The sequence below is a fragment of the Pogona vitticeps genome, chromosome 6 (genome assembly GCF_051106095.1).
Source record: "Pogona vitticeps strain Pit_001003342236 chromosome 6, PviZW2.1, whole genome shotgun sequence".
In the NCBI taxonomy this organism is placed as follows: domain Eukaryota; kingdom Metazoa; phylum Chordata; class Lepidosauria; order Squamata; family Agamidae; genus Pogona; species Pogona vitticeps.
Genome location: NC_135788.1, coordinates 104168224 through 104184103, shown reverse-complemented (window position 1 = coordinate 104184103; position 15880 = coordinate 104168224). Strand labels below are relative to the sequence as shown.

The 15880-nt window shown below is 41.3% G+C and overlaps 1 protein-coding gene across 1 annotated transcript; it reads left to right on the top strand.

Annotated features, from left to right (window-relative positions):
- The first annotated feature begins 1347 nt into the window (after positions 1-1347).
- Positions 1348-11369, top strand: LOC110071328 (olfactory receptor 14A16-like). The gene has a single exon (XM_078378069.1). It carries the CDS (start codon positions 4323-4325, stop codon positions 5280-5282), a length of 960 nt encoding a protein of 319 aa, XP_078234195.1. The 5' UTR covers positions 1348-4322; the 3' UTR covers positions 5283-11369.
- The last annotated feature ends 4511 nt before the right edge of the window (positions 11370-15880 follow it).

Genomic DNA, 15880 nt, shown 5'->3' with positions numbered 1-15880 from the left:
GCCTCCTGCCTCTAAAGCAAAGCAAAGCGTGCTGCTTATATACTGTCCCATAGTGCTTCAAGCACTCTCTGGGCGGTTTACAATTTAATTATGCAGGCTACACATTGCCCTCCCAGCGAGCTGGGTACTCATTTTACCGACCTCGGAAGGATAGAAGGCTGAGTCAACCTTGAGCTGGCTACCTGGGATTTGAACCCCAGGTTGTGAGCACAGTTTTAGCTGCAGTACAGCGGTTTAACCACTGCGCCACGAGGCTCTAGGCAGTCTGGGCCCCATGGATCCCTTTGCTCCTCCCACTCCCAGCACTGAAACCTTCTGATCTTCAAAGCCAGAAGGTGGGCCAGTTTACACCCCTCTCAGGTGCCCCTTGTAACTTACCTAAAAACTCAGGTGCCCCTTGTAACTCACTGCACTACCCGCCAGTGTGACCAAAATATAAAAGATCATTGAACCAGAACCCTTTGACAAAACTTGCCAAAAAGTAAGAACAGGATGGGCGAAAACTCACCTGCCCCTTCACAGCTAATTCAGGGGCAGACCAAAAATTCCCATCCAGCCCCAAAGTGACCAGTTACTCTCATTCTTACATGGGTGGATGGGTGGCGTGACAATCGTGTCAAAAGAGGCAGCGCGCTGGGTGAGCAGATTTAATAAAGCCTTGCTCCTGCCCGCCTCTCTGAGGCCACCATACCTGCCTCTTGAGCCTGCCTTGTCTTGGTGGCAGGCAAAGAGCTCCTCCCTACACAGCTGTGGCTGCAGAAGGAGCCTTTTTCATGCACCTGTGCATTGTTGGCTGATGTAGGATTGATGAGAGACCCAAGTTTCTGGGGACACAAAATTAGGATTAATAAATCTAATCCCTATGGCACGATAGTGATGCTCTTTTACTACCAGAGGATAAAGTATTTCTCCTGCTTCAGTGACCTTCTGGGACTCACTAGCTGACAATTAAGACTGAGAGTGTGATCACTGATCAGTGATAAAGGATCACTGTATGATCACAACAGAAAGGGGTCATTTTTCTGGGAGTGATCTCTCTTAGAGTGATCACTCCCATAAGGAATCACTCCAGCCTAGCTCCATTTGGGAAACTGGACCTCTGTTTTTCCACTGGGGCTCAGTGGCAAGAGGTGCAGTAGTATAGTGAAGTTAAATTAGTTGGACAAACACCCAAATGTGACATACTCACAGAGGAAGCTGGGCCAGTGTGAGGCTGGTGCATCAAAGCCCTAAATACTAACAAGCTCAATGCTTGGAATAATTCAGAGGAGGTGGCAACAAGGGCAGCTGGTGACTCCAGGTTCATAAGGGTAGTGCATTATTTATTTATTTATTTATTTATTTATTTATTTATTTATTTATTTATTTATTTATTTATTTATTTATTTATTTATTTATTTAATATGCTATTTGAAGCTGACATGCTGTTTTTGATTCCATTACTGTGTTGAGCAGGGGGTTGGACTTGATGGCCTTGTAGGCCCCTTCCAACTTCACTTTTCTATGATTCTATGAAATATGTTTGGGGTCACACTGTTAAAATGTAGGCTGGTGTTAAAATGGGAATAGTTTTGCTTGCACAACATGAGAAAAATGTTAATGAAAGCCAGCAGCATTTTGCTTAGTGAATTTATAGAGAGCAGAGATCCATACCTAAACAATAAAGCAAAATTGCTTTTCAAATGCTTATTTCAGTTTTAGCTAACCTTGCCTTTTCACCACATATGTTTTTCTCAATAATAAAATGTCCTCTTCTTATCCTTCACTTTAAAATGGATAGTTTTCTATGAACCATCATATTTATTCAGTCAGTTCTCCATCTTTCTTTTCCCTAGCTTTTCCCTGGTTGAATACAAGCATCCATTACAGACAAAGGAAACTACCTAATGGCATGGGAGATCATTGGTACATATTAATCAATAGTCTCATGTTTGAGCATTTGTGTTTTGGAGCTCTGTTGGATTCCCATAGGAGCACATCTCAAGGGGCACAAAAGGAGATATTAACAGGAGATGTTACTAACTCTTTCTTACATCACAAAGGTACAGAAGAAGAAAGATTTATAAAATGGTACCTCTGTCTGGTAAGATACTATACACATGCATTGAATATCAGTGGAATAGAGCGTTCATCAGAAGCTGACAGTAATATGTGAAGAAAAATAGTAAGTACTTTCTACCTTATTACTTTACGAGTTTCTCTATTGTTTTTGACTCAAATATATGTTCTACCATATATTTTGTTCTTTCTCTCTCTCTGTTTCTCTCTCATACACACCCATATACAAACACACACTTGAAATATGAGATATAAATAACTGTAGAACAGAGAAAAATGGCTGGACCATTACTCATTATTACTACTGTCCCACACTTCTATTACCTTCCCAACAGATCTAATGCTCAGGCAAGCACCTAAAGTAAAAGGCAGTCCTTAAATAACTACCTCCAAAGTCATTTGGGGTTCTGTAGGTCATCAACAATACCTTGGATGTGGACTGGATAGGTATTGGCAGCTGGTATATTTATTTCAGCATCACAGCCATAGAGGCTCTGTGAAGTATTTCTTCAATAGTCTAGCTGTGAGATACTGCACTCACTCTAGCATCCATCTCACCTTCAGGGATGGCCTATGTAAAGTTATTTAGTCTAATGTATTCGCGAAGGCTTTCACGGCCGGGATCTAATGGTTGCTCTGGGTTTTTCAGGCTCTTTGGCCGTGTTCTGAAGGTTGTTCTTCCTAACGTTTTTCCAGTCTCTGTGGCTGGCATCTTCAGAGGACAGCACTTCAGAGCACAGAGTGCTGTTCTCTGAAGATGCCGGCCACAGAGACTGGCGAAATGTTAGGAAGAACTTCAGAACACAGCCAAAGAGCCCGAAAAACCTACAACAATCTTTAATTAGCCTAACTTCAAGGTTACCAAGATGTGAACTTTCATAGTCAGATTGTCCCTTAGAAATATGATTATAACTTGCAACCCAATGGATGATGCCCCCAGGCACTCAAAGACTCTGGCCTCAGGTGAGTCTTATGCATAAAATAGATTCAGGATTATCCTAAGACTTATCTCATCATTTAGGGGAAGTGTGACCCCATCCAAAACAGGTCATCTACCCAATTCACAGAAATGAGACCAAAGAACTACAAACCCTTCATCTTGTTGGGATTCAGCTTCAATTCATGAATATCATCCAGCACGTTACAGCCTCCAAACTGTGGGTTATGTACACAGAGCATTAACAGATCCATAGATTAGGGAAAAAAGGAGGAGTAATAAAAATACAACAGTAATAATGTCAGCTTAATATTAAAAGTGGAAGCACACCGGCTAGATTTATCATCCTATTAAACATGTATTGTAAGATCTTCTACTTCTTTCCAAGGGATATGTTTTGACTTGTGATGAAGAAGAGGTTATGTCCTTTGGTAATCTGTAGGTTGGGAAGATGTTGAGGTTAATATCCTCTAGATTTCAAATTTTCAAGTAATTTTTTTTCTTTGATGCAAACATAATTATACTAATAATAAATTATTACCAAATGTTTCGCCTTTACAGTGGGGTCTTGACTTAAGAACGGCCCGAGTTACGAACATTTTGAGTTACAAACCGCTCTCATAGGAGAATATTGACTTGACTTACGTACGTAGATTTGAGTTATGAACTGAAAAAAAACCACGTGGGAGGTAGGGAAAGTGCAAAATTTGAACTTTCAGTTAACTGTTGGCCAGTGAAAAGGGTGCCTGTCTGCTTCCTCACTCCTCCCGGCGTTTACAGAGTGGATTGGGAGACAGTCTTCAGACTGCCTGGTACTGTACTGCCTGGACTGTATTTTCCCTGCCTTCCTTGAACCTTTCTTGACCTAAGAAACAAAATATCCCCCTCTAGTGGTCGAAGGTGGAATAGCAGCTTCCCATTAGTTTCTATGGACGGAAAAGAGCAGATACGGATCAAATGGTTTTCAATGCATTCCTATGGGATGTGCAGATTTGACCTGAGAACTTTTTGACTTGAGAACCGCCTTCCAATACGGATTAAGTTCTCAAGTCAAGACCCCACTGTATTAGTAGTACTGTATAATAATTCCTAGACACTTCTGGAGCAGGTACTTGATGGCTCATAAGAAGGGTGCTCTCCAGAATATCTGGAGTGAGGAATTGTTCTTTCTCAGTAATTTTTACAAGCCTCCCTGGTATAGATTAGTCTAGTAATTATTTTAAATGCAGATGGATTCTGTCAACAAAAATAGTAAAATCCAACTGCAAGTAATGTGGCTTCTCTTTTTGCACTCATGTCCTTCTGCTTCCTTCCATAAACAGGAACCATGGATCTTTTGGAGCAAAACCAAAGTAATCAGTCTTCCATCACACAATTTCTTCTCTTGGGATTCTCAGAGGTTCATGAGCTGCAGGTTCTACACTTCATTCTTTTCCTTGTTTACTATGTGGTAGCAGTTGGAGGAAATCTTCTCATCATCACCGCAGTATTAACTGACCACCGCTTGCATAACCCCATGCACTTCTTTCTGGTGAACCTGGCCATACAGGATGTGGGACAAATTTCAGTCATTGTCCCTAAATCCATGGCAAATTCCCTCATGGGTAGCAGACAGATTTCATATTCTGGATGTGTTGCTCAAGTGCTCTTCTTCCTGTTCTTTGGAGCGTCTGATTTCTTTCTTCTCACAGTAATGGCATATGATCGGTATGTTGCTATTTGTAATCCATTAAAATATGAGATGCTGATGAACAAGCAAGCCTGCCTCCAAATGATTATTATCGTCTGGCTTAGTAGCTTCCTTTATGCAGTATTACACACTGGAGGTACGTTTGCATCCCCCTTTTGCTCCAACATTGTCAATCAATTTTTCTGTGAAATACCGCATTTAATTAAGCTCACCTGTTCCAACTTGTATCTAATTGAAATTGACCTTCTTTTGTTAACTGCTGTGGCTGTAGTAGGGTGCTTTGTTTTCATCATTGTGACTTATGTGTACATCTTTAATGCAGTGCTGAAAATCCCCTCTGTGCAAGGAAGGCAGAAAGCGTTCTCAACTTGCCTTCCCCATCTTATTGTGGTTTCCTTATTGGTACTCACAGGATGTTCTGTTTACATTAAGCCCCCCTCTAATTCTCCATCATATCTTGATTTAACAATGACAATATTATATTCCATGTTTCCACCATTGATGAACCCTATAATCTACACCATAAGAAACAAGGGAATAAAAAAAGCTGTATTCAAGGTTTGGGGTTTAAGATGTTTGTCGGTGAATTCTTTTTAGTCTTGTTCTGTAAAGGTGATCTCTTTTTGTATGTGACATCTCTAATGTACTACAAAGATTTGCACAGTTATAGAGCTATAGTCTGTACATCCAAATGTAGATCAGCATAATCATCCATTTATGGTGGAGAAAAGTCTTTTTCCATACCAAATATAATCAAATATATCTATGGAATATGCAGAGTTGGGCAGAAGAAATATGAAGGCGAAAATTACAAAGACAGATATTTTGTCATGCATTTGGCAAAAAACAAAAACAGGTGTGGTGGTAATATAGCCAACTTGACACAAATCAGCTTGTTAACATATGTAGTGAGGCTGAAAAAAACACCTTAGGTCAACAGTTTCCCTGTTGAATTTGTCACTGAATTGCATTTCTTGATGGATAGTGATCCCTGAGGCCACAAATAAAGCCTCTCACGGAGACGGAAGCATTCTTAACTTGACCTCAGGATTTATCCAACACCACCTTCATCAATTTTTATGTGTGAAATTTCCTAACTATTTAAGCTTGCTTGCTCTAATTCGTACCCCACTGAAGTTAGAATTCTTTTGTTCACCGATGGTGTTGGAACAGATTGTTATATATTAATATATTTAAAGGTATTGTTTATATTGTGATGTTAAATGTATTTTTTTCAAATGTGTTGATTTGATGTATATGTGATAAGAGGAGGTGAGTGAACAGCATGGATGTTGGGGAAAATGATTCTGATTAGAGGAAGAGAAACAAGCCAAGGAAGGTGTGTGTGAGAGAGACAGATAGATCATGGAGTCTTGGTTGTGTTTTAAAGCAATGTGAGAGAGTAGTATGTGAGAGAGTTTGAAAGGGAGAGGTGGCAGAGAGTATGGAGACCTGTGCTGAATAAACCTAAAGCCAAGGAATGAACAATATTCCTTTAACACTGCTATTTTAATAAAATATTTTTGTTCTATTCAAGATGAATGTTGCTGAGTTCAATACCTGGAGGCTGGCTATGTGAAGGATAGTATAAAGGCCTAAGTGAAGGGAGAAATGTACACATAGGAAAAAGCTAAGGATTTGTGGCAGTGAAAGAGGAGGAAAATCACTATGTGAAGATTACTCTAGAAAACACTTTATTCTTTAGTTGTTGTTTTAGGTAAGTTTTTGTTGCTGTAATCCCAGGTACAATATGGAGCGAACTCTTTGAACAAATGGATTGTTTTGCTTTCCTTGGTAGCTTTTATCTCTATGGCATCCTTTGTGTTCATTGAGGAACTTCTGGAATCTCCGTCCACTTTTCTTCCAGAGGGTAAAAAGGTGAGTTAAATTGTTTCATTATTTTGTGAGGATGAACAACAACTCAGACTGAAGAAAATACCACTACTGCTCTGGAGTCTAGGACAGCCACACAGAGTTAGAGGCATCTGCACCAACAAACAGAGAAGAAGCCCTGGATGGTGAAAGAAGCAATTACTTCATCTATTGGGCCCTTGTGAAATTTCCCTCCTATAAAATTCTGTGTTTGGTTTCCTTGTTTGATTGTTTCCTGTTTCAGTGGTGCCATATTGCTGGTACATATCACTCTGTTATTTATATTTCAAGCCCTTTTGCAAGCAGTCTCTCCCCGCCCACTCACTGCATCATTATGGTGGACAAACGGAAACCATGTTCCCCATTTGGCATTCAGTGGACTAGAGGAATCTCCAGCTGGAAAACAGGGCCAAGGAAATATTAACACAGCAGGTGTGAAACTTAAAGAGGGCTGGCTAAGGAAGGACAGTAAGAACTGGGCACTGTTACCAGAGAAGGCACTTGAGAGAGCAGATAAAGCTTCAGGTTTCTTCTCAAACCCTCCCTCTTGGGATCCTCTGCACTCCAAGGCAAGATGGCCAATCGATAAAACATGTTGGTTGGACCAGTCCTAAATTAAATTGACTGAAGGACTGGAACTTAACTCGGAAAGCAGGAAGTGTAGGAGCCTCCTCCTGGCAAGAGGGCAGATCTGAGCCCATTTGTCTCTCTTAAAGCCTGAGTCCTCAGCTCCTTCACTGATGCACCTACTACTGTACTAAACATGATCCATCTTTGTGCACCTGTGACTATCTATGTAATATGCGTTGTGTATCTTTATATCTAAGTAAAGTTCTGATTTACCAAACTTCACTTTGATCTGAGTCGGTTTAAAATATGGGCCACACTTTCTTGAATATTAATGTATTAACACAACATCCCCTTTCAAAAGGAGGCCTAAAGAAGGGCGGAGTCATGCTCTGTGCCTGCAGCTAGCAGGTGGGGGGAGGGGAAATCATTTCGTTTGAGAGGCACCCTGGTACAGAGACTGATTGACAAAGAGGGTACTAGTGCTTCTTTGCAGCTTGGCAAGTCCCAGCTGCTTCCTTCTTCTTCACAGACAAAATGGAGGTTGCTAAAGGGGCCTTCACCTGTGAAGGAGCATCCCTGAGGACTTTGGGGCAGCTGATGGCTTTTTCCACACAATTTGGACTCTGGCTCTGAGACTCAAATTGCTCCCCCACACTGACTGAGCAGCATATCTGGCTGCCCAAAAAACGTAGCTGTGGCCCAGTATCATAAGTTGGACCTGCAATGACAAACAAACAAACAAATAAAAAACAGGCACCTGCCTAAATGTGAGGGAGTGCTTTTACATATCTTTGATAAGCTGTGGATGACCAGGGTCCTAAACGCTTGATGCCATCAGGGCTATAACCAAGAGCAGCTGCTGTTTAAGCTGCCCCAATTCTAAAGGAATGAGTGCCAAACTTTAGTTCTTGGATCCCAACCTTGCCTAGTGCCAAATCAGTCATCTTCCAGAACTGATATTTTGTTAAAGGGGTCCCATCTTTATGTATAAAGAAATAACCCTGACCCTGTCCCCTGAAACCTAAATATGTCCTAGAATCCTTAACCTGTCCCCTTTCTTTACTCCAGGCTTCAATCATGTTCTTGATCTGAAAGTCAGAGGTAAAGTCTTGATACCCTTGCATTCTAGCATGGAAGTCTAGGGCTGACAACCTGCCTTGGATGGATCCTGGTGCTAAACCCTTCCTATTTAAGTACACTATAAATTGTTGTAGATGCTCCACCAGGGCAGGCTATATGAGCTCCAATCCCACTAAACTCCTGAACTTCCAGAACTCTATACTCACTGCTAGGCACCCCTTCTGTGTTCTTGGGGCCAGGGCCAAGTCTATTGCTCTATCTGTGTTGTTATGCCAATTTTCCAGACCTCTGTTGGTAGTTTCTCTGGAATTTTGCTGGCTCCTGGATTATTCCCTGAACTGTGTGATCTGTTGGTGTGATAGCGCATCAGCCAAACTGTTGTCGAAGCCCGGAATGTGTTTTTCTTGGATAAGAACATTAAACCTCAGGGCACGTAATGTGAATGCACACACTAGGGCCATAACCCGTTCTGAATGTGACTTAAGGTTGTTTACATTGTATACAACAGCCTGGTTGTCACACCAGAACCATACATTTGAATTGGCCCAGAGCCACTATAGGAAAAAAACTCTTTAAAAAGTGAGATCCCTCATAATGCCTTTTTGGTGCCATGCTTTAGGCTACTACTCAGTGCACCACCTTCCTTTGAAACAAATTCCAAAACCTAGGGAGCCCACTGCATCCATCTGTACTTGAAATTTTGTCTTAAGGTGCATTTCGGACCACCAAAACAACACCCCATTAAATTCTGCTAAAAACTGGCTCCACACTTGCAGGTCCTCCCTCACACTCCTGGTAACTCTGGTTCTGTGAAAAGGGTGACAAAGGCCCTTCGTAGCCCTGCATAAACGATGCAGAAAAGTGCAACCTGGGGTGATTACATGCAAAATTCAAATGGCCAGCAATCTCCTGGAGTTCTTTCAGTGAAACTTTCCTGCTCCTTAAGAGGAGCTCAATAAGATCTTTAAGGGCCTTTAATTTGTCCTCTGGTAATCTAGAAGCCTGCTGCCAATTGTCCAGTTCGATCCCTAAGAAGGTAAGTGAAGTAGCTGGCTCCTCTGTTTTCTTCTCAGCTAACAGAGCACCTGATTCCTTAGCTAATGTCTGGAACAAATCCAGAATAAATTTGCACTGCCCAGTATTGCCTTCAACACAGAAAAGGTAGTAAACTAAATAATGGACAGTGCACCTGCAACCAATTCTGCACCTGAGCTTCCATTCCAAAAATGAACTGAACCGCTCAAATGCAGTGCCCATTGGTAAAGCCCTATCAACACTGAAGCCTAAAAGGTTGAAGTCTAATGGGTGGACTGGAAGGATATGAAATGCCAACTTAATGCCCCAGTTCCACACCTGTGGACCATATGCACTATGGAACTTAAGGTGTATCGCATGGTGCAAAGCTCTTGAGGAAGGACATCATTCACTGACTTCCCTTCCACGTAAGACAGATGATGAATGAGCCTGTATTCCCATTTGTTTATCTTGGGAACCACTCCCAAGGGTGATACTCAAAGGTTTTCCAGTGGGGGGGGGGTGCTTATAAGTACCCACTATTTCAAGATAGGTTGTATCTGGGGCTTTAGTTGGTAGATAATGCTATGACACTAGGCTCAAAATTAAGTCCTGCTTACACAGTGCACCTATGTTTCCTGCCAGGTTAGGAATAACTAAGGGATTGAGCCATTAATTGCCCAGTGGGTGGTGTAAAAGGAATGCCAGATTTAAGGCCAATGAAAGTAGGAAATCAAAACAGATTTAAGGTCAATGAAGATACTGGCATTGATATAAACTGGGGTCTTAGAGGGATTAGCTAAACTGAATACTGTACAACCATTAAAGAGACTGTGTATCAAACAACAGTGCAGTTGTACCATTACAAAGGCATACAGTATTAATATCACCATTAATTATGTGTAGTTTTTGACCATTTATTCTTTACTATAAAATCTGAGCTGTTTCAACCATGATAAACTAGCAAAAGACAGGCTCTTTGGCAAAAAGATAGATATGTTACATTTCAGAATGAGCAAATATATGAATCCTCAATGATATGGATTACAGTTCTGGGTCATTTAACAGTGTATGCAGGGTAGACATGGGGACACCGCTGGTGGTAGTTGTGGAGTACCAAATGCATACATTCCCAAGCACATTTTTGGATGAACTTAGCCATACACAAAGTGGGAGAAATATTTATCACATTAAATAATTCTATGTCCAATTCGACCGCACCTAGCATAACTTAATTTTTTCTGGATGTGTGGCTAAAGTATTCTTTTATGTCTTCTTATGGCATCACACAATTTTTTTCCAAACTCCCAAAATCCTCCTTTCCTAAAATCCATCTGTTTGCAACTAATTCACAACTAGTTTGCAAATTGAATAATTTGCATTATACATGTATTCGATGCAATATAATACATGTATAACATGTATTGTACATCTTTATGTTTTAGTAAAGTTCTGCTTTACCCAACCTCACTTTGATCTGAGCCTGATGAAAACATTTCCGCACATCTCTCATTTCCCAAAAGAAGCTGCCCCCTGTTCCAATTGTGTTGCTGAGCTTTCAGGACAAATGCTTTACACCTCTCTACACCAAAGATTTTTGATGTAGGAGTAAAGACATGCTTTTCCTGTACTCCAGGGATAAAGGATGGGGAAACAGAACACCCAGCGTGACACCACAGGGACAAAGCAGGCTGGCAAAGAGACAGTCAAATTATGCATAATAGTACACAGAAGACATATTGCACAGTACACAACCAATATGTGGCCCTGCAGTGCTTTCTGGCTTTGTTGTCTCTTCTCACCAGTTGGGAGCTCATTTGCATGTGGTCTGTGCAGCAGAAAATGTAATTGTTTATTTACTGGAATACATCTCTTCCTATGCATTCCTCCCATTATGCATTCTTCCTGTTATGTTCCAAGGGTGGATGATTGTTTCCAATAAAGATGTAAAAGACTGACGTTTCCTTCATGTGAACAACCTTGTCCATGGTTGAGGGATCTGGAATACTTAACATAAAATCATGTATTTTTGGAGATGGAGAGATTCAATAAGAAAGGGTGCATTCAAAAAGCACACAGTCCAGTTTGGAAAGACTAACCCACTCTATGTCTCCTCCTTAAGAGGTCATTGACAAAACAAAAACAAAATACCCTGTGATTTTATTTGAAGAAATTTTCCAAACTGCCAGGTGAGGGGAAAACGTTTTTTGAGAGGCATCTTGTACAGAGATAAATTGGCAAAGTCCCATAATGCCTTGCAGATCCCCTGTAGTTTAGCCATTCCCAGAGACTTCCTTCTTCTTCACAGACAAAATGGGGCCTTCACCTGTGAGGCAGTAAAAACACTCTGAGGACTTGGGTACAGCTGCTGACTCTCAGTTGATGGGGCTGGTGAACCTGCACTAGACACATTTTTGGTCAGACATATTTTGCATCACTCTGTAAAAGCAAAGTTTGCCGGTGTGGCATTCAGCTCTGCTCTCACCTGTCCGTCACAGCTGGGCAGGGGAACCTCAGCCAATGAGAGGACGGAGGGTGGTGCAGAAGTGGGAGGAGCTGGGTTATATAAGGTGTGTGTGAGGAGTTTTGAGAGATCAGAGTTTGAGAGATGAGTAATTAAAGTGATTGATAGTGAGTGAGAAAGAGCCTGTCAGTGAGGGAAAAGTCTGTGTGAGCTAGTGTCTGAGAAACAGTGATTGTCCACTTAATTTTATAACAGTAATTTACTCCTTTTATTTCGTGTAATCAATAAACCTTTTATTTCTTTGAAAGAAACCCTTGTCCTTATGATTTAAAGGATAGGTTGGTGGCAGCAAGTTTTTGGTGAGGGTAGTGAGCACTCTTATAGGCCTGGTTTGGTAAAGGCTTGAGAGTGGCCTGCTACCGACGGTTATATGGGAACTACTGATTCAGCACACCATCAGAGAGTTTTCAAGAAAACCAGCCATATTTTCTTAAGTGAATTCCAGTGAAAGTACAGCTGCACATAGTTAGTAAGGGCCTCTCCACAAGGTGCGAAGCTGCTTGGGCAAGGTCCTTTCCCCACCTGGATTGCCCTTCCTGTTTGTTGGCTGCATCGGCCCACTCAACCACCCTGTGTGCTAAGAATGACATTAGCTGGTTGTTTCAGGGCTGGGTGCAAATTTTTGGCTGGCACTCAAATTGGTCCTGAGTGCCAATGATTTTTCGCCCATCCCATTCTTACCAGTGAGGGCGGCCATAGGCAAGTCATAATAAACAGTTTATTAGTTAGGTCACAATGGTGAGTAGTGCAAAAGGATCAGGGTTAGCTAAGTTTCGAAGAGGGCACCCAACGGGTGCAAGGTACCCGTCCCCTCAGAATGGGAGCAACAGAGGTTTAGCTGAGAGGAGGGGAAGCTGGGGACCCCAGGGATGCTGAGCACTTAGGGTCCGGAGGTTCAAGTGGGGCTGACCTTGGGGTGGTACAACTATCAGAGACACAAAAGTGTGCTGTACGGTAGGCAGCACACTTTTGGAATAAGAACTCAGTTGGGTGAGATGTGAACCAAAAGGTCAAGATTGACTTTGATTACAGATCAGTTTTTACACTATGGTAGGCCCCCTTGTGAAAGGGGAAATCCAAGTTATAAATAAGTTAATAAAGTCTTTTCTATTTATTCCTGAAGGCTTTCACGGCTGGGATCTAATGGTTGTTGTGGGTTTTTTTTCAGGCTCTTTGGCCGTGTTCTGAAGGTTGTTCTTCCTAAAGTGCTACTCCTGTCCTCTGAAGATGCCGGCCACAGAGATTGGTGAAACGTTAGGAAGAACAACCTTCAGAACATGGCCAAAGAGACCGAAAACCCCCCAAAACAACCAAAGTCTTGTCTCGTTATTCCGGACTGGGCAGGCAAAGTGAACTTCTAGCCAACTTTTCTTTTACATAATATTAGTCATTAGTTATGTGTGCCTATCATAATAAGCCCCCCTCTCATCCTTCATATTAAATTGAATAGCTATCTTATCAACATTCCTCATTCATATTTATCCAGACAGATCTCCATCTTTCATTTCATTTTCTCTGGCAGAATACAGGCAACCTTTAGAGACAAAAGAAGTTATCTAAAACTAGTGTTGATCATTGATACATATTGGTTAATAATTCCATCTTTGAAAGTTTGTGCTTCTGAGTTATGATGGTTTCCCATTGGAGCACTTCTCAAGGGGCAACAAGGGAATCTTAATAAGTCTCCTCTTTGCACTGACAAACTCTTTTCAAAAGAAGAAGAATGTATAAAAGGGTATCTCTGGCTGATCACATATCTTACCCATGAAGATTGACTATCAGTAGAAGAAAATATGCATCTGAAGCTGAGAGGAATACTTGAAAAAATTGTAAGTAATTTCTGCTTTACTATTTCAGGAGTTTCTCAGTTGTTCTTGCTACAAAAATATGTTCTCCCACATATTTTTCTCCTGGCTCAGACATGTAGAATCAGTAAAGGTGATATATTAGTAATTCTAACACATAGATACATTTAAAAATGTGTTGGCTGTTCTGCGTATTCACACTTCTATTGCCTCCCCAGGAGATGTTAATCATTAGGCAGGTCCATACAGGGAGAGGATCTCCTTAAATATCCAGATACTGACCCATCTAGGGCTTTGCTGGTCATCACCAACAGCTTGCACTTAATGTGCACTTGCAGTTGGTATGATTCTTTTATAATCACTGTCATATGGATCCTAAAAGGTATTTCCGTAAACAGTCTTGATGTCACACACTGCTCTTGCTGCTTCACTTATTTCATATTCTAGATCAGCCCTATGAAAAGTCACTTACTGTACTGTGGTCTAGCTTGAAGGTGACTAGGTTGTGAACCATAATCAGATTGTCCTCATCCAGAATGGTCAGAAATGACAAGTCAATTCAAGATGGTTCCAGGCACTCAAAGCCTGGAACCTCATGTAAGCCTTCTAAGAGAAATAGTCTCAGGAGTATCCTCCTAGTACACACCTGGCAGATCCCACCCAGACCAAATAATCAATTCCTAAACATGAAACCAAAGATGCCATTCTGCATTTGCAGAGCCTCTACTGAGGCACCCTCTCCCATAGATTTGGAGAAATAGAATGATATTAGCAACATCATCATCATAACCATTATAAAAGAGCTGCCTAGAGTGGTCTGGTAGTCCAGATAGGTGGGGTACAAATTAAAATAAATACATAAATAAATAAGTATTCAAGCTAGACCTATTACCCAGTGAAGCCTGTATTGTAACAGTTATCCTGTGTCCTTTCATAGGAGGCATCCTTGGAATTATCATACCTCAGGTACTACAGATTCTAGACTTCATGATTCTAATTTTTTTCATCTTAAAGTATCAGGCCTTTTGCTCTTAACTGCTTGGTGGGATATATCCTTAGGAGTTCACATTTTAACCATCATCTACAAAGGCAAGACACATTATCCCCCTCAGAGTCACTCCTGGTGGCAGAATTCATGCAGAATTAGACCTACAAGGTAAGTGCTTTTCCTCATTGTCACCTGAAAAGTTGTGAAAAAATGTGCCCTAGGATTCAGCTCCTTACAATATAGAGTTTGTTCTCTTTGTTTTGTCTAGTTTTGGATAGAAAATGCAGACACTAAGAATAAAAATCTATTTCCTATTGACACTGGACTTTTTTTTTTTAAAAAAATCCAAAGCATGTACAGTAATTATGTAGATGTGATGTGCTTTATTTGTTAGTAGGATGGTAGAAAACGTTGGGATTATTTTCCTTCAAATTTCAAGCTTCAAGATAAAAATGTGCCTGTATGACATCTCCACAGAATTTTCATGTATAATAAGACTAATATTAAATTATTGACAAAAGGTTAGGGTTTAATATTAGTGTAAAAACTCCTAATAATTGGGACGTGGTGGAGCTGCAGGTCAGAAGACCAAGCAGTCGTAAGATCAAAACTATGTTATGGAGTGAGCTCCCGTCGCTTGTCCCAGCTCCTGCCAACCTAGCAGTTCAAAAGCATTTAAATGTGAGTAAATAAACAGGTACCACCACAGTGGGAAGGTAACAGTGTTCCGTTTCTAGTCGCGCTGGACACGTGACCATGGAAACTGTCTATGGACAAACGCTGGCTCTAAGGCTTGGAGACGAGGATGAGAGTCGGGCACAACTGGACTAAATGTCAAGGGGAACCTTTACCTTTACTTAGTAAAATGGTAAAGGTTCCCCTTGACAATTTTTGTCCAGTCGTGTTTGACTCTAGGGGGCGGTGCTCATCCCCGTTTCCAAGCCATAGAGCCAGCGTTTTGTCCGAAGACAATCTTCTGTGGTCACATGGGCAGACATGGAACGCTGTTACCTTCCCACCGAAGTGGTCCCTATTTATCTACTTGCATTTGCATGCTTTTGAACCGCTAGGTTGGTGGGAGCTGGGACAAAGCAACAGGAGCTCACTCTGTCACGTGGATTTGATCTTATGACTGCTGATCTTCTGACTCTGCAGCACAGGCTTCTGCGGTTTAGCCCACAGCAGCACGACGTCCCTGCTTACCTTTACTTATAAACTCCTATACAATTTTGGAGCAGCTTACTTACGAGCTTCAATGTAACATGATTGGAACAGACGTGGCACATCCTCAAAAATTTTGCAAGGTTTCCTGGTGTTGTTCAGTGTAGCAAATATTGATTCC

Coding starts and splice junctions, on each gene's coding strand:
- LOC110071328 (XM_078378069.1), top strand. CDS start 4,323: ATGGATCTTTTGGAGCAAAACCAAAGTAATCAGTCTTCCATCACACAA.